General features: G+C 40.0%; 1 protein-coding gene, 1 non-coding gene and 1 pseudogene across 5 annotated transcripts; 2 read left to right on the forward strand and 1 right to left on the reverse strand.

Moving 5' to 3' along the window:
• The first annotated feature begins 77 nt into the window (after positions 1-77).
• Positions 78-11846, forward strand: PROX2 (prospero homeobox 2). Of its 4 annotated transcripts, none has more exons than XM_039351725.1 (5): positions 78-1549; positions 3812-5296; positions 6414-6521; positions 7276-7470; positions 8273-11846. In XM_039351725.1, exons 2-5 carry the CDS (start codon positions 3953-3955, stop codon positions 8456-8458), a joined length of 1833 nt encoding a protein of 610 aa, XP_039207659.1. In that variant the 5' UTR covers positions 78-1549; positions 3812-3952; the 3' UTR covers positions 8459-11846. The 4 variants fall into 4 exon arrangements, with proteins under 4 accessions (XP_039207659.1, XP_039207661.1, XP_039207660.1 ...); XM_039351727.1 differs by having other exon boundaries at positions 4148-5296; XM_039351726.1 differs by having other exon boundaries at positions 78-5296.
• A 5562-nt stretch (positions 11847-17408) lies between these two features.
• Positions 17409-17572, forward strand: LOC120311881. Its single transcript, XR_005557752.1, has one exon. It is a non-coding gene; the product is annotated as a U1 spliceosomal RNA (small nuclear RNA).
• Positions 17573-17912: 340 nt separating this feature from the next.
• LOC120311882 lies at positions 17913-18063 on the reverse strand (annotated as a pseudogene).
• Between the last annotated feature and the right edge of the window lie 988 nt (positions 18064-19051).

The raw sequence follows: 19051 nt of genomic DNA on the forward strand, positions 1-19051 counted from the left end.
TGGCCAACGGTAGAGGGCGAATTAAGCGGGACGTACCAATTGAGGCAAACCGAACCAGAGAGGGAGCGTGGATAGGCTGGATCGTCCTAGAACTAGCTGAGAGATAGAGGAGTGGCTTTGGAGATAGGCGCCTGAAGTGTAGAGTTGGTCCTTAAGCGGTGTGTAACTAATCTATATGGAAAGTCATTTTTCTCTGAAAGCGGAGGGAAAGTCACCTGCGAGAAACAACGAAAGAAGCCTCTGTTTTAAACCAGATGACATCGTGAAACAAGCCGCTTCTTATACGGACCATAACGGAAAAGGAGCAACACATTTAAGCCAAACCTCAGATCTTATGGCGTGTGGGTCTACATAGGCGTCTATGGGGAGGAAATAGGACCGAAACCTCCAGCCCACGAGCCAGCAGCAGAGCGGATAGCATACAATGCGCTGCTCTCGGTACCGATCACTGTTGTGCCCTAGGCATGAGGCTGAGACGGGCGGTCATTAGCATTTTGATTATCATTTCCTTTCCCACCGAGCATCACCCGCCAACAGAGGAAAAAGAGCTGACTCTTCTTAAAGTGGGATGGGAGGAGGATCGGTGTGCTTAGGTGGCTCTCCGAATAGGCGGTGTTATCGCTTGTTTCGCCTGAATTCTGAAAGAGCACTATAGTGTGTCCAGAAATAGCCTGGCTGACACCTGCAGAGGAAAATGCATACAAGACAGTTAAAGGACATCCATGCAGTTGTAAACCCACTTCTTTTTAGCATGTGTTCCACCAAAATGGATTAGAGCATTGACTGCATGGTTGTGGCTGACATTTTGACTTTTCAACCCCCTCCCCCCACGGAGGCCTCTGATGGTGCTGGTAGCAAGTGACTATAGCTAGTATTGGAAATAGCCAAAATGACATCCCACCACACCAAAGTCATGTAAACAGAGCTACGAAGAAGCAGGTGAAAATCTGCAATGGATTCATTGTTGACATAATCAGCAACAGAGAAGTAGTTGTGTGGAATAGCAGCCAAAGTCAGTGCAATTGTTTATTATCAGTAACAGTACTGTCATTCAAAGTATAGTTTATTATTAGGGCATGGGAAATAATAACACTTTCCCACAGAAACCTTCATTTTTCTATGCATCTGTTTGTCACAAAATATCCACAAGCATCCTAGGAACAATGATTCTTAACCCATAATATTATTTATCCAGTGGCCCAACACTAATGCTATGCTATGCTATGCTATGCTATGCTATGCTATGCTATGCTATGCTATGCTATGCTATGCTATGCTATGCTATGCTATGCTATGCTATGCTATCATTATTGCTTCCAGCACTCTCTTCAGAAGTATAGCATCTCAAGCCTTCCTGTGTACTGGGAAAATGCAATAGAAGACATGGATTTTGGTTCCTTTTGCATATTCATAGGCTCATCAAACTGGTTGGCTGTTCTTGATTTCCCTCATTCCCTATCTATGACTCTGATACAGTAATATTGACAGCTCTGCCCCTTTCTCATTTAACAGCAGGCTTCAGATGCTTTGAAAGGACAAGGCAGCCAAGGTGAGTGTTTTATGTCTGGGAACGGAAGAAAAGGCATCAATGTCAGGTAGTCTATTGGTGGAGGGGTGCTGTATTTTTTTTCCCCTTCTTAAAAGTTTGACTTTATATATTTGCAAATGTGCCTTTTTACAGTTTTTTTCTTGTAAATTTATTTTCTTTGTATTATTTTTATAACTATAGTTCTGAGGTTAGCTTTGATCAAAGTTACCTTTGATCATTGGTCGCATCTTATTCGATGTGACTCAAACCCTTATCACCAGATATTTGGAGAGAATATTAAACTGGAAAAGGGTTCACTGTTAGGTACCTACATATTTGTCTTCATTCAGAGGAGTAAAGCAAGGTATGAAAGTGCAAGTAATAATTCATAAAATTAATATAGCCAATGAGCACAAATTAAGAGACTGAATTAATGTATGTCATATTCCAAAGTAATCACATTCTTGGAATCCAATTCAGCAACGAGACTATAGTGTTTTACAGAAAAAGTACTTAAAGGGAGTAGCAGATACATACAGATTACCGAAAAAAAGTACTTTTTCATTTTAGTGTCACAAAATGTCATCATAATACTGATGGGAGCCAGTAATACTTTTTTTGTGACTTTTGGAACAGAAAAATCAATATACAACCTAGATGTAGATAAGGTCCAATAAAATGAACTTTTAAACCTGATAAAATAGATGCATTTGGATCTAATATTCCTTGGACTTGAAATTAGAGAAATTATTTGATATGGATCCCCTGCAGGTTGGGGGTGCTCCCAAACTATCGTTGTTAGCTGGATACCTTGCTGACCCCAGTATTTATGACCATCTATTGTTAATCTATGTTGGTATACAAGATCTGCCCATTTCTAGACATGGCACTGGGCTACAGTAATTCCTATGTTATACTCTCAAGAGGGATGCCTTTATTATAGTATTTGTTGCTGCTATGGAGACTTTCGCTTAGTGCAAAGAAAACATTACTGAATTACTGGCTGACATTCCTTACTGTGCACATATTGCATTTGTGCTAATAATCTACATGAGTGATCAGTATGGTATTAATTCAGCTTCAGCATATTGGGCAGGGAGAGATAAAGGTAGTCAAGCTTGATTTCTGGTAATATCAATATAGCCATGAATAGCTATGCTTTCTTCTGGATGTTTTTCAGTTCTCAATCTAGCTTACACTCTTGGTATTCTCTAGTAATCTTCCATCTGAGTACTGACCACACCAGTAATCTATTCTAAGCAAATTCATGAATAGTTTATGTTTACTTTATTAGTGTTTCAAATTCATTAACAGAAAAGAAATATACATGTGAATAATGCAAGATAATATCAACTTTACCCCACAAAAAGGAGGGAAAAACTTGCAAAATTACTAACAGTTTCCCCCCCAAATGATCATGTTTTCTTCCTGTCCTATTTGTCGAAAACTAATCAAAACACACAGAGAAATAATAATAAAAACTAATGCAAATAGTAAATATCAACAATCCATTTTTGTATATCTGTTTCCAATGTTGTACAGGTAGTCCTCAAAGAAGTTACAAACTTCATTAAAAAAAAGTAACTTCTGGCTGTTTTTCAACTTATGATTGTTGCAGCATCCCCCTGTCACGTGATCAAAATTTAGGCACTTGGCAACTGGCATGTATTTGTGACAGATGGACTCATGTAATCACAGTCTGCAACCTTCTCAGCTGGCTTCTGACAAGCAAAGTCAATGGGGAAGCCAGATTCACTGAACAAGCACGTTACTAATGTAATAACTATGGTGATTCACTTAACAACTGTGGCAAAAAAGATTGTAAAATGGGGCAAAACTCACTTGACAACTGCCTGGCTTAACAAGAGAAAATTTAGGCTGTGTTGTGGCTATTAAGTTGAGGACTACCTGAATTATACTTTTTTACCAGATCCCATGTCCAAGATGTCCAGAAATCTTGATAAATTCAAAATACTAGGGATATATCCAAGAAAATAAATTGATATAGTGATAATTCAATTAATCCCATTACACTGTGAACCTGTTAGCAAAGATTGTTTTCTTCATATTCATCTGCAAGCCTCTCTTTAGGAATGCTTTAAACATACTAACTTGGGCAAGGTGTAACATTTAATCTACAAACACGTAGATTAGCCTGCTCTGTTTTTCTTGCAGTATTTTAACTGTAGAATCCTCAGACCTGATAGTTTGTACACTGACAGTTAATTTCATATGTGTGTTTACATACTAGATAATATATTTTAATCTTTCTTTCTGCTTCAGATTCTTGGCTAATTAAAGTATAAAAACAAAGTTTTTTATTCACAAGGCACCTGTGCTCTCAAAATCAAAAGTTGTATTTTCCGCTCTAATTGTCACTATTTTGCCGGCTATCAATTCTTTGTCCTGAAAGAAGAAAGGGAGATGAATGTGAATAGTATTGCTAATCAATATAATTATATTCCTAGTTCTGTATGTGTAGATGAACAAAAAGGAGAGTTTTGCATTGAAGGAAATTATTCTTTTCGCCCTCATTATGGATCCATAATATCACATCTTCTTAATCGGCCAGAAGTAAATAGTGAGCTAGATATAAGCTTTCTTCTCCCCTCCTCACAGAAAACTGAACACCCATCTTCTAGGAAAGCTAATGCCATGAGTCCATTGCCTGCCTATGGCTTTGGTAACACAAATCAGTCCCATAATGAACAACTACAAGCTAAGAAGGCTAGAGTGGAAAATATTATCCAGGGAATGAATATCATGTCAAACCCAATAGTGTCTGGTACGCTGGAAGAACAGCATCACCAAAATTTTGAGAAAGGAAAGGAAAGCTATAGGCAAAACAAGAGAAAACAGAAACTTCCTCAACAGCAAAGTTTGCCAGGAATTTCCCTAACACGACCTCCTAGAAGCAGCATCTCAGCAGAAGAATTCCTTCAGCTGAAAAAACAGCTCCATGCTTTGCAACATCAGTTGAAGCAACTTGGAGAGAGGCTTCTTCAACATGATGTGGAAAATGATTCTAATCTAATCCAAGAAAGTATAGAGAGAACTATGGGCTTGTTGAAGATGTATGGTGGAAAGATAGACACCAACAGTCAAGTGTTCTGTTGTGATCAACATAAAGATTATTTATGGAACAGCACACCCAGAATAAGAGAGCTTGTGCTGTCAGAGAAAGAAGATATAGGCATTCAAAATTTGGAGGAGAAAACGCTTTCAGAAATATTAAGACAAGAATTAACACAGGTAATGACACATGCTGTAGATTCAGTTTTGAAAAAGATCTTGCCTAAATCATCGAGCCTTCAATCTCAGTTGCCCAATAATTCCATAGGGACAGCTGTTGGAAGAAATATACCCAGTAAATGGCTTCCTAAGATTTCTTCTCCTAAAGGTCCTATATCATTAATCACAGAAAAGTCTCCAGGCTTTCCTATTCATTCCACCCAAACAAAAATGGAGAGAAAACCTTGCCAGGCACCAGAGAATTACCCCTTGATCTTGACCTCTGAAGTTCAAAAAAATGGCATTCTTAGTCAAATGCTATTCTGTGGTCAAAAAAGCCATTGGGACAGTCCTCCTCCAAGAATGGTATCTCCTGAGTCTTTAGAAGTGCCATGGCAACCAATCAAACTGAAGTCATCAGGCATGAAACAACAATATCCACCTTCCCTGGGAAATTTGGCTTCTCTTCCTTCTACAAACTCAATGTTTGCTGAAATGCATGCCATGGTGGATGGAGTGTATTTCTCAGCAAGAAATATATCCTTTAGGGGTCTTTAAAACCTCTTTACATAGGGTGGGGTAAAGCACTATCACCATTTAGGATATGGGATACAACTTGTATGCAGCTCATTAACACCTATGTAATATTCTCCAAACATTTCTGAAGTGGTCAGAGTCCATCTTTCCTGACACTTCAAATGAAATGAGGGCTTTATTTGTTGCATTTTATCCTCCTTAAAAAAGTGACACTGCATATAAAAGATTGGGCCTATTTTTGCCAAGGGGTAAGGGACTAAAGGCAATACTTAAGACATTGTTCCCTTTGGAACCTCCAAAAACATTTTGAAAAGTTTATTTCTGCCTGTAGCCACATGCCTTTAGTTGCCATTTGCCAAACAAATTAATAGTGCATTACTTATAAGAAAGATGTTTGAATGCTATTACGTTGATGTAAAGCCTGCACTGTGCTATTTCCATTTACTCTGTAAAATGAATTTAAATGCCTACTTAAAACGAAAGCTGCCACTGCAGATAGAAATGTTATACGATACTGGATTATACTCAAGGCTACTTTTATGGCAATGAGTTAACTGACTTCTACTTTCATCAATCGGATGAAGCATAAAATCAAAAATAGGTCTCTTGCTAGTCTCCATTGCATGGGATTAAGACACAATATTTCCATTATAGTGGCACTATTGGGCATCTTTATATTCTGGCAGAGATACCACCCTTTAGATGCTAGTCTGTATTTCTCCACATGTCCTCCAAGACAGATCCTAGATTTTTTCCTTCAAAGTCCCGCCTGATAACATTGCTATTGTATTGATATAGAATACACCAATAGAAAGGAATCTCATGAGGACAGCATGTAGCATTAATGGGACTGTGCAGAGTATCTGATTTGAGGAGCACAGTAGAATCTGGAGCACACCTGTGCTTCCAAACAGCATCTGCTCCTGAAAACACTTTAAAGCAAAAAAATGTTTTGTTGGGCTTGCCTGGGAGCCATCTGCAGCAGATTTGTAATGGCAGAAAAAGTTGTTTTTAATATAAGGCATCCCCAATAGGTGCTACATATCCTCTTCTATGAATCCAGATAGCTGTACAGCCCCACGTTGGGCAAATAATGTTTTCCTTGACTCCAGTTTAAATCCAGGAAGCTTTGACCCCAGGCCATCTGAAAAAGGCTAAACTGATGTTCTTCTTCTCACGCTATCCCACATCTTCCCTGCTGAAGTCTTATTTTCTAGATATACAGGTAAGCTTAACTTTATTGCTAACATATAACAGATTCTCCAACATCCCTCTCAGCTTAGCACGGATGCTTGTGAAAAGTGGAAAGGTAAGCAAAGATGATGCAAAACTTAAGTACCAATCATATTATGTCCAAGTGTGTACAAAATAATTGCAGATTTACACTGTATATGTGGCCTTTGCTTAATGACCACTTGTTCAGAAACTATTTGAACCTATATCCGCACTGAACAAGTGGTACTAATGACCTCCTTGAAGTTCTGGCTGTTGCAGTATCCCTGAGCTCATGTGATTGCAATTGGCTCATGATTATGACATTGCAGCAGTCTGTGGTCATGTGATCACCCTCTGCATCCATCTCTCTCAGCTTTCTACAAGCAAAGTCAATGGGGAAGCCAGCAGAAAATTTCAAGTGGTGGCCCGTGATGCCCTTACTTAACAATCCAGAGTGATTTGCTTAATAACGGCAAGTTGAAGTGCTGGAATTTCTGTCACTAAATACATGATCACGTGACATTATCCTTTTCTACTGTGTTTCTTAGTGATGGAGATTCCAGGCCCAATTACTTCATTATGCAAGGACTACCTAGAGCATTCTGGGAGTTGAAGTCCGCAAGTCTTAAAGTTGCCAAGATTGAGAACCCCTGACCTAGAGGGAATGTTTTCAGAGGAAGCACATACATAGATATAATACAACATAGTGTCCAGAGAAAACAGAAGTTAGCATATAATGCCATGTTAACTGCTCTTTTTAACAGTTTACTCGCTGTATCACCTCCCAGCTCATCAAGTGGTTCAGCAATTTCCGTGAATTTTATTATATCCAGATGGAAAAATTTGCAAGGCAAGCTCTCTTGGAAGGTATTACAGAACTCAGTGATCTTATTGTTACCAGGGACTCTGAGCTCTTCCGGATCCTTAATGTCCATTACAACAAAGGGAATGATTTTAAGGTGAGACTATATTTGAACAGTATAGAAAAAAGCACCATCCACAATCTCTTCAAATCAGAATACCACAGAGATCACTGTAGCTTACAATTATTATTCATTGAGCATCTGTAATTGAGGAAGTTGTATCACAGCCCTGCATCTTGAAAAACTGATACTGATTACATTCTGATCCTACTATATAGAGACTTAAAGGGTTGAAATACTAACTGAATTATCTAATAAGAGTAACAGATGTTTCTTATTCCAAATAGATTTAATGATGTAGCAGTAGCTACTTAAATTATAGCCACATCATGTGGTGTGTAAGTACTAGAGCAGTTGTTCACGCTTTACAGTCTTCTCTGTGATTGTTCTGCTACTGTCGAATGCACAGCCCCAAATTCATACTGGATTCTTTGTCATATTTTGTTAAGGAGGAGCTTAAGACTAAGTGTATTTTTGTTATTCTGAGGATGGATTTTTATATTATGTTTTTAGATTGTGAACCATACCAAGTTATTTAGAGAAGAGGTACAGAACAGTACATAATGGAATAATTAAATAAGAATGTCTGCATGGATGAGTCCCTGCTTGGCATGATCCTGTTCTGATATCAAACCATAAATGGTTAGGGGTAGAAGGAATTAGGACCAAGAATTGACAACCTATCAGTTATGGTATAAAATTAATGATATCTTGGGGAACATAGGCAGTTTCTGTCAAACACTGCAGTGCAATAGCTTTGCTAAAATGAGGCTGATCATTGACCATACAGGTGTCAAATTAATAAACTTTTCCTAAACTTTTCATTCTATCTTTACAGGTTCCTGATGGTTTCTTGGATGTTGCCAATCTGACCCTTCAGGAATTCTTTACTGCTGTCAGAGCAGGGCGGGATTTGGATCCTTCCTGGAAAAAACCAATTTACAAAATAATTTCCAAGCTTGATAGTGAGATTCCAGATGTATTTAAATCCTCTAACTGCCCTAAGGAATTCACCCAAGATTAATGTACAGTGGGCATGGCATGTGGCTGATTCTACATTCACTGCTGTGTAAGTTTTGACTGCATACTAACACAGCAGTTGAAATCTGAATCAACAGAGAAGGCACGATCAGTAATATTTTATAAATATATGAAAGGGACATCATGTGATTGACTGCAGAAACCTTTTCTGCTGTATCCCTCAGTTTTGTGTTTTATTACTTATTTATTAAACAAACATATTTATTAAGCAAACTGATATAGCTGCCCATCTACCAAAAAGGAACACTGTGCAGCAACAGAATATAGTACTGTACACTAAAAAAAGATCATGGGGCCCCAATAAAACTTGCAATCATTTAACCATCTCCATTTACTCCACCATTGGAGCCATCCTAGATCCAGTGCCTTGGAGAAAATCCAAGTCTTCATTATTTTTCTGAAGGCCAATTGGGCTGGGGCCATTGGTATCTCTGGGTAGAGGCTGTTTCGTAAGTCAGGTGCCATGCAGAGAAGGCAAGCTGCACTGAAGCCCTAGTAGGCAATATTGTTTCATCAAGGATTATTTTCTACAATCCTACTAAATCTCCTTTGAAAGAGAATGCTGAGCCAAGCTATAGCATGATCAGTCAATAGTATGGGCCAATAAATGATAAATGCGATGCATTTTCTTGAAATCTATTGAATTAAATATTTACAAGGTAATACTTCTGTACAGTTATCTAATACATCCATATAAGTTTTATTTTTTTTTCTCAGAATATATACCCATAAAATACTCTGTTGTCTCAATCTGATTGGAATTTAGGCATGCTCTAATTTTCTTTGATGGTCCTAACCAGTGCATTTTTTCTATATATATATATAGAAAAAAAAAGGTGCCAGAACTCACACACGTCATACAACCTGCCTTGCTTACCTTACAAGGTTCCATCCAAAAAAGGTGCCGGAACTCTGTTCTGGGTGTTCTATGAGAAAAAAAAGCCCTGGTCCTAACGGAATTTACAGAACCCTTGGCACAACGAATTAGCTACCTTTAGAAAACTAATGTTTTAAAAAGAGGGTCATGATATGTATTATTAAATAGCATCTACATTAATACCTTCTGGCACTCTTTCAAGAAAAAATGTATTCTTATTATGTTGATGTCTGTCATATTCGTGTCTTCATTTCATTCTCAGGCCATGAGTGAGACAACCTTAAGTCCTCCTTGATTGTACCAGGGTTAAAATACTATTTCCCTCCTAATTCTGGCAAAGCTCAAGCCTGAAGTTATGTAACATCTATTTCCCTAAGGAGGGAAATCAGATGACCGGCAGGATTGGAAAAGGCAACACTAGAGGCATGAAATGGATATGTAATGGGGACAGCGGATTTCATGCTGATATAAAAAAAATACTTACTGACTCAAAATGGGTGACTAGAACTTTACCTCAACTGTGGAAAAATACCTTTTGCTTTTACAGTTTCCTTTGTCTGCATCTCATTTCTGGCTCATGTCTTCTTAACTGGAAGAGCTGGTAAGAGTATGTCATCTCCTAGAGATTAGTAGTCCTTGCCTAATTACTTTAATTGGGATCACGTGATCATCCTGCTGAGTGATGGCAGTTCTGGTAGTCCTAGTTGTGGTCATTAAATTAATCATCTGCAGTCATTAAGTAAGACATCATGACCGTGATTTCAGACTTTCTACTTGCGTCCCCATTGACTTGTGGGAAAGCAACTGGGAAGGTGCAAGTGGCAGTCATAGGACACTGTGACAGTTGTAAGTGCGAGGACTGAGTTACCTTTTTCAGCAGTGTCTTAACTTCAGTCACTAAACGAATGGCTGTTAAGTGAAGACAATATGTACTTAAGTTCTCCACTGAGAAAGAATATCAAAATAAGCAAACAGTTTTCATAACAAGAGGGAAACATATCGAGGAATGATCAGCCATTACAATATTATAAACAACTCTCACATCTGCACAAATGTTTCCTGTTTCATCAGCTTTGTCTTAAAGCAACAAATGAATCTTCATCCTTGTTGTTCAGTTGCTGTGTCTGATTCTTTGCGATTCCACGGCATAGCATGTCAGCCCCCTCTGTCCTCTACTGCCTCCCGGAATTTGCTCAAATTCATGTTATTGCGTTGATGACACTATCCAAGCATCTCATCCTCTGCCATCCCTCTCTCTTTTTGCCCTCAATTTTTCCAACACCAGGGTGTTTTCCTATGAGTCCTCTCCTCTTATTAGGTGGCCAAAGTATTTGAGCTTTAGCTTCAGTATCTGTCCTTCCAAAGAACAGTCAGGGTTGATTTTCTTTAGGAATCTGAAGAAGGAAATGGCAACCCACTCCAGTGCCCTTGCCAAGAAAACTCCATGGACAGTAGCATCCTTAAGTTTGTATAAATTAAAGCGATCTATAGTATAGAGTTAATGCAGTATTAGTATCAATGTATTTCCAATGTATTTTTAGGAGCGTGAAAGCAGGACAGCAATCTAAACTGAGCTGATGATACAGGAGAAGGCCTTTCTAAACCTCCCCCCTCCCTTTTCTCCGCACTGGAAACTGAGCAGTGAAAAGAATCAGAATGGAGACAGATTAGGCTTTTCATAAGTCTCATCAAGCTACAGTATTGCTAAATATGATCTTGCTGAAGGTGAGTCACAGTGCAGGTGTGATGCTGAAAGGTTCCCTTTTGCTAGATTTGTGTGAGCAAGCATAGATAAGGTTGGAAATTATATCTGGGTTGTTTTTTGTTTTGTTTTTTTGAGAAAAAACAAAAGAACTTAAGACTTGATGCATATGATTTAATTTAATCATATAATGAATAGTTTTTTAAACTTATATACTGCCCATCTCTCAATAACCCTGGTAGCTCGTAACAATCGGACAAAAATTGTTACAAATTACAATAAAAAACAAAAAGAAAAAAGACAAGCATGATGAATTGAAGGGTTCCACCTTCCCTTGCCAAAAGAAAAGTCAGGATGAAAGGGTGAAAAGTCAGGTCTTCATGGCTTTTCTAAAGAACAGGAGGAGGGAGCACCTGGATCTTGGGGAGAACCTTGTTCCATAAGGCAGGTGCTACTTCAGAGGAGGCATACTTCCAGGATCCTGAAAAATGACATTATTTAATTGAACGGACCCAAAGATATCAAGGATCACATCCGCCAGGCAGATATAGCAGACGGACAGGTGTTCCCTCAAATAACCAGGCCCTATGGCAATTGCCCATTTCCCAAAAGGATAAGAACATAGGAAGCTGTTTTGTATCAGGTCACACTATCTGCCTATCCGGTGCTGTATTATTTAATTGAACAACAGTTTTCTGCAGCGTCAGTTGTTCCCTACATTAAAACTATCACATAGTATTTCATTTAAACTGTGCATTTGAAGTTTGTGCATTTTGCTTCTCAAATTCTCATCCTGACAGAAACAACTGGCTGACGGTAATGTCACTCATGTTTTCTTAATTAACTTACTTCATAGGGTTGTTATAAGAATAAAGAACTATATTTTGAGTTCCTTGGGAAAATGAATTAAAATGTAATAAATCAATAATCTTGCTGGACCTTTGCCTAGTTGCATTTTCTTATGAGTTAGCCGAATCAAAAAAAAATTAACAGACCAGCATTTCTATATTGTAAATTTAACATGGGTTCCATTGTGAAACAAGGAAAGATTATAACGGCCCTAGAAATACTGGATTTACAGTTATTTCTAACTGTAAATAACTGGGCATAAGATTTATGTAGAGTAGACTGCAATTTGGTCAACAGATCAAGTCACCTCAGTCAATCCAAACTGAGGATTGGATAAGAAGCAAGATTAGAAAGAGTTAATACGGTAAATCTCACGGGCTGCCATTGGAAATCAGCAACCAACTATATTGTTTTACTTCGTAGCATAATGAGTAAAAATCATAATTTAACAGGGAGCCCGTGAGGCATTGAAAACTCAAAGGACACCAAGACTCCCGAGGCTGCGGTTGAAATCCCCAAGGATTCAAAGGCACAAGGCCTGCTCCCCCAAACTCTTCTGTGAGGAGTTGCAGGTGTTGGGAGGAACTCCCCCGTTCGGTTCTTCCAGCCGGGATTCTCCTTGACGGCACAGTGCAGAAGAAATAGATCGTGAAGCCAGCTACCAGAAAGAGGTTTTATTTCGAGGATCAGCGTTGAGTGACAATTCAGCTCGAGTCCCCGGCTAGCTAGACAGAGTGATCTTTAAACAGGGGTTTTTATACCCTTTTGTGGTTTCCAAACTTGTCATTTCTGATTGGTAACAAACTTACCATTTCTAATTGGTGAGTTAAAATTTGTCTTTCTTGATTTGCTGGTTTGTGACTATTGTTAGTTCCTTTTTCTTGCCTAAAAGGTGTTAATTACTTTTATTGTTGTGTCCTGATTGCTGCTAGCTGGTTCCTCATTGTGTGTGTCAAGTGTTTGCTGTTTTAGCCTCAGGCTGCTGTTGACCCAGTTTAGTTGGGGTGTTCCTAGATTATTTCTTAGTTGGGCTGGGGAGGGGGTGTCCAACTCTCATCAATTCCCCCATTTTGGGCTATTACTGATGTATCAGTGATTAGCCCAACTGGTTCATATATACGGTAGTGGTGATCAATTTGGCACATCATGAGAGATGTTTTCTTGCTCTGTCCCTTGCTTCTGATGGGAGTTGTGCAGACCTTTAGGCATTTTAACCCTAAAGGTGCTAATTGGCATAGGCAACAAAGGAGGGTTCCACCTATTGCGACTGTGATTATACTAACAATGAGAATTTTCAACCAATGGGAGTCTGGTAACCATGAAAAGAGCCAGGAAAGGTTCCAGGATGACTGGTTGTGCCCAATGTTTTGTGCTAGTTCTCTTAAATGTTGGATGTCACCTTTAGCTTCCAGTCAGGTTTGCATACCCCCCAAAATTCTTCACAGCCATGGTTCTCCTTAGTACATGACCACTGGCTGCCCAGTTTCAAGGGTTGTTTCCTGCCTTAGCTCTTAATTCAGTGCATCCAGGTTTGTAATGTCCAATATGCCAGGCTATTAAATTTTTCTTTAAATTGCACATACTGAGCTCTAGGAATCCCAATCTGGGCTCACCAGTGCAAGATATTCAGGGCTGAAGTTTGGGATTTTTCCTATTGCTTCCTTAGTCAGGGCATATGAATTGCAAATCACCTGAGGGGGCCTAGTTCCCTCCCCCCTGGAATCTGTTGGAAGTTGGTCCCACAAAGCTTTGGTGCAATAGAGCAAAAATCAGCCTGAGGAACTTTACTAAAGGTAGGTGGAGGGGATAGACTCTGAATGGTGTGAATGGTGTATGTGTGCATATGCAGCTATTTCTACAAAACAGGCAATACAAACATTCTGGAAAAGTTTTCCCTCCCACCAGATAGAAGTCCAAGGTGTTCAGTACTTGTTCTATGACTTATTCTAAATGCCATCTCTCCATTAATACATTCAACTGGCTTGTTACAATACAAATGGGGCAAGAAAGAAAAGTTTACAATGAGTTTCCACCCTCCCCCCACAGTCTTAATTTTCTCTTCTGAGGCTTCACATGGCACCACCTTCCTTCTGCAGCTCTCACAGGCATCTGGGTAAATCGTAGGACTTGGGAAGATGTTCCCCACTCAGATTGCATGGTGGCTTTTTAGTGGATGGCTGGATTCAAAACTCAATTCCATGGCTCAAATGGATGGAGGCAGCATCTGGGTCTGTGTGTTCTGCTTCCAAAGGCTTGGGAGAGGGTTTCAGGGCTGAAAGATACAAGAACAAGGTCTCCCCCCGCTTTCTGGGTGGACTCTACCAGGAGAGGCAGACAAAAGGTATGGAGAACAAAGGACAGGAAAAGAATTGGAAGGGGGGTAGCTTGCAGGCAGTTTGAAAAGGGCATTAATACTGCAGTTATTAAACATAGACAAATGGGGAACAACAAAATGAAATGTTTCACCTTTGAACTTGACCATTTGCAACATATTATGGACAAGAACTTGCAACTTGAAAGGAAGAGGAGAAAAAAAATGCTAGGCAGCTTGAGAATGCTGAAAACTCCAAATAATTTTAAAAGCCTAATATTTTAAGGTGTGCAACTTTCCAGAGGTAGGAGAACATTTATTCTAAAATAGACCACATCATTTTAGAGATTGAGAAATGCTTATGTTTCAGAAAGCTTCATAGTAGTTTCACCAGTAAGTGATAGGATAAGAAAAGTAACTTAAGAAAATTATTTCCCCACACAAGCAGACTTGAGCTTCAAAAGGCTCTTGTAGATAGACACACATTTTTCAGGAAAAGGATAGATAAAACACATACAGTAAATGCAAGTGAAACTTTTCCAACAGATAAACTTAAAACAATCCCTCCAAGTAACTTAAGGCTGTTCTTGAGCGTACACAGAGACAGAGAAAAACAAACAAACAAACAAAAACAAACAAACACATTTTTTTTTCTTCACTCTGTTTGTTGGCCAGACAAACAGAGTGAGGTATTTCCTTTTTGTGGCTTATTTTTAAGCATAATTTCTAGCAGAATTTAAAATTCTTTTTCCTTTGGATTTGAAACAGTTAATAGTCACATTTACCTCTCACACAGACTTTGACAAACATATATACACAAAGACAAGAGAACAGAAGTCTTAGTTTTACACATCCTAGTCATTCCCACCATAAATTTCAGATAACTCAAGTTAGGGAAGGCACATATTTTAAACATACCACGTGGTTGCATAGAGAGAGAGAGAGAGAGAGATCACTATTTCTTATTTTCCCTTTTAAGTACCTTTATTTAGCCAAATTGGTTTCCCAGCAAGGCCCTAAGCAAAGTCTATTTTTTCTATACACTACACAGTCAAAGTCTCCTTGTGAGACTTCTTTCCTAACACAGTCGAAGTCTCCTTGTGAGACTTCTTTCCTAACACAGTCGAAGTCTCCTTGTGAGACTTCTTTCCAAACACAGTCGAAGTCTCCTTGTGAGACTTCTTTCCTAACACAGTCGAAGTTTCCTTGTGAGACCTCTTTCCTAATACAGTCAAAGTCTCCTTGTGAGACTTCTTTCCTAATACAGTTGAAGTCTTCTTATGAGACTTCTTTCCTAACAGTCGAAGTCTTCTTATGAGACTTCTTTCCAAACTTTGCTTTGCTTACAGGGCCTTACCAGCTAGTTGCCCAAATCCAATTCTTTCATTCACTCATTCCATTTCATTTTCACACAGTCTCTCCCTTTTCCCTAACAAAAGGTTCTGTGCTCTGGCCAACCCCCATGCTTTCCAGGTTCTGCCAATTAAACAGATCCTTTCTGCGGCTAGGAAAGACCAGAAGCAGCAAAATCCAACTGTGATTGGGAAAAAAAAAGTCTTCTCACTCACCCAAACAGAAATACACACATTTTCTTTGTTCCCCTGGGCTTTAAACTTAAAATTTAGAGGTACTCACCTTCACCTTCTTTCCAAAGCAGCCCTTGAGCTCAAACTCTCAAAACTCCCTTTACTACCCTAGCTCCACATGGGCAAGGCCTGGGAAACCCATCCACAGATACAAGGGGGTCTGCTGCTGGCAAGATGGGGCTTACCAGTCTCAGTCCATTGGAGAGGTTAGCTTGGAGTCCCATCTCGGGGTGCCAAATTGTTAGAAGTAAAGTCTTCATCCTGGTTCATCCAAGCCGGGAATAAATAAGCAAACATGGTGACTGCTTTGGGAAGAAGGTTACAGTTTATTGCAGAAAGATGGTTCTTCAGGAAAGTGCAGAGGAGAGAGAAGAACAGAGAGCACAGAGAGCGAAAAGGGGTGAGCACATGGGGCAGTAGGCTTTTATACCCCCTCTAGCCTTGTTTGGAATAGTTTCCTGTTCCTGTGGCATGAACTTTGAGGCTGTTTCTGAGTGTTTGTCTAGGCCTTGATATCTGTGGTTTAATTCTGTTATCATATCCTGCTTCCCAGGTGATGGGGCTGACTCCTAGAGTTTGGGTGGGGTATGCAGATCTTCTCTTTTGTCTTCTTGATTGCTCTAGCTCCAACTTTCTGATGGTTTTACATTTGCATTTGTATAGGGCTAAAGTCTTGCTTGGGGCAGAGAGATAGATTTGGGGCCAAGTTTGGTTTTAAAAAGTCCTTTTGAGGAAAAATATATTTTTCTGCCCTTTTTAATATTTCCTTCTGGGTTTTTAAGTAATAAAGCAATCTCACAAAACAAGGGAGTTAATACCCATCCTTGCATATTCCATAGGCCAGAATTCGAAATGCACAGGCATAAGCCATATTTTGGGGAACACTGGAACACGGTACATCTGTTCAAAAGTGAAAATGCTTTATATTAAATAGCTGCACCCCCAGTCGACATTTCAGGACTAGAGCAGGGTCCTCCGTAGCCTTCAATTCCACCCCTTCCCAGGGAGAGATGGAATAACTTTTCCAACTGCTTTCCTCCGAGACCAGGCACTTCCACCCATCACGCCGGCTCCAAGGAACTTTTTTCCTCGCCTTAACTGAGCAACCCTTCAGCCGTACAGGGCAGTACCCGGTTAACTAAGGCAGGAAGGGCGGCACCGTTAAAACGAGCGAAGCCTAGGCGAAAATCAGCAAGGAACCCGCGAGACGTTAAAAACTCAAAGGAGGCGACCGAAGGGAAGCCAAGACTCCGAGGCTGCGGTTGCGCACTAGCAACATCTCCGGCAACGCCTCCGCAGAAAGCCGGGCGAGCGAGGCACCGCCCAGCCCACACCATCCACGCGGCAAAGGGCCGAGAAAGAGGAGGAGCTCCGCGGGCCGTATGCAGATAAGGCGCCGGCGCCGGGCATTATGGGGAAGCGGTAAGCGCGTCGCACGGAGGGTGGCGAGTGTTGTGTGTGCCCCCCACGACCTCCTCTCGCGGTATTCTCAGGAAGTTACCGCGTGTAAAAAGCGTGGTCGGGAGGACACGGGCGACGTACTATGGGCTACTATGACCTGGAGTGAGTGAGGCGATCGTGGGAGCGCGTCCCGGCACCAAGCAAAGCATACTTACCTGGCAGGGGAGACACCTTGATCACGAAGGAGGTTTTCCCAGGGTGAGGCTCATCCATTGCACTCCGGGTGTGCTGACCCCTGCGATTTCCCCAAATGCGGGAAACTCGACTGCATAATTTGTGGTAGTGGGGGACTGCGTTCGCGCTTTCCCCTGATTGATTGGTTTAAAGATAGAAAAATGAATGTTATTTCGGTGTTTTAGATTTGTAAATCTTCTAAAAATTGCGTCTGCGGAATTTAAACAGGGAAACAATTGGAGCGTTTTAGCGTTTGAAATTTTTGTACCTGTATTTTTTCATATACAAAAAAACTGGACTCTTTTTTTACTACTGTTTGTTTCGTTACGTCTTGACAGTTGTTAGCAATTTTTCGACTGATACAGCGGATTTTAAAATGTTTAATGAAAGTTTGGAAATCGTTATGATATGTAGTGTAACTTACAAATGAATAACTCACTCAGACAAAACCGTAAATCTATTCTTCAACAGAAAAACCAGGGGAAAGCGCGAACGCAGTCCCCCACTACCACAAATTATGCAGTCGAGTTTCCCGCATTTGGGGAACTTTTTTTTTATGACTCGTGGACTTCAAAGTCCACGAGTCATAAAAGAGCCAAGGTTGTCTACCCCTGCCCTAGATTAATTGGTGGCATGTTATTCAGACTGATTCTTTGCTTCAGAAAGAAGCAACTTCTAATCAAAACTCTGAATCAAATTTTTGAGCAGCCTGGTCTTGTTATTTCTGTCTCCTCTATGAAATCTGAACCATTTCGTTACCCAACATTTGTGACAACTACTGGAGACCTGACTGCATAAAGAATGGCAGAGCAAACCCATAAATGGAGCAGGCATCTGCCAGGAACTGCTAATTTGTGCCATTGTTAGATGCAAATGGGGAAAGACCTGAATTCTTTCACATAGAAAGTAAGATAGCTTCATGACAAGACGGTCCAGGCATTAAAGAGAACACAATTTTGAAGCAAACTAGTAGCCCAGCAAACTGCAAATTAATTCATAATTTAAATAGAGTAAGCAGGAGAGGATTGGGAGAAATCCTAATTTAGGCAGGCAATAGTTGCAGAACACTAGATCTTATTCAAGCACCAGTGCATAAATAAGCCAGAGCAAATCGAGTAACTGATACTACACAGCAAAAACAGCGCTATACAGCCTATAGTGGGTATAAAATAGATATCAGCTTTGTTTAAATGCTTTGGCATAACTGACAGATCCTGTAATATAAAAGACATAATTACAGGTATCCTTGACTTACGGCCACAACTGAGCCCCAAATTTGTTGCTAAGTGAAGCATTTGCTAAGTGAATTTTGCCCCATTTTTCAACTTTTCTTGCCACAGGTTAAGTGAATCACTGCGATTATTAAGTTAGTAACATGGTTGTTAAGCGAATCTGGCTTCCCCATTGATTGCATGACCCTGGGACACTGCAGCAGTCATAAATGAGTCAGTTGCCAAGCATTCAAATTTTGGTCACATGACCATGGTGATGCTGCAACGGTTGTATGAAAAACAGTCATAAGCCGTAAGTCACTTTTTTCAGTGCTGTTATAATTTTGAATGGTCACTAAAATGAACTGTTGTAAGTCGGGGACTATCTATATAGGTTGCCACCAA

Source organism: Crotalus tigris, unplaced genomic scaffold (genome assembly GCF_016545835.1).
Source record: "Crotalus tigris isolate CLP2741 ecotype Arizona unplaced genomic scaffold, ASM1654583v1 scf7180000018371.15429387391:27106975, whole genome shotgun sequence".
Taxonomy (NCBI): Eukaryota; Metazoa; Chordata; class Lepidosauria; order Squamata; family Viperidae; genus Crotalus; species Crotalus tigris.

Coding starts and splice junctions, on each gene's coding strand:
- PROX2 (XM_039351726.1), top strand. CDS start 3,953: ATGAATGTGAATAGTATTGCTAATCAATATAATTATATTCCTAGTTCT. Junction 6,522..7,275: donor CTTATTTTCTAGATATACAG/GTAAGCTTAACT, acceptor TCTTTTTAACAG/TTTACTCGCTGTATCACCTC. Junction 7,471..8,272: donor ACAAAGGGAATGATTTTAAG/GTGAGACTATAT, acceptor CTATCTTTACAG/GTTCCTGATGGTTTCTTGGA.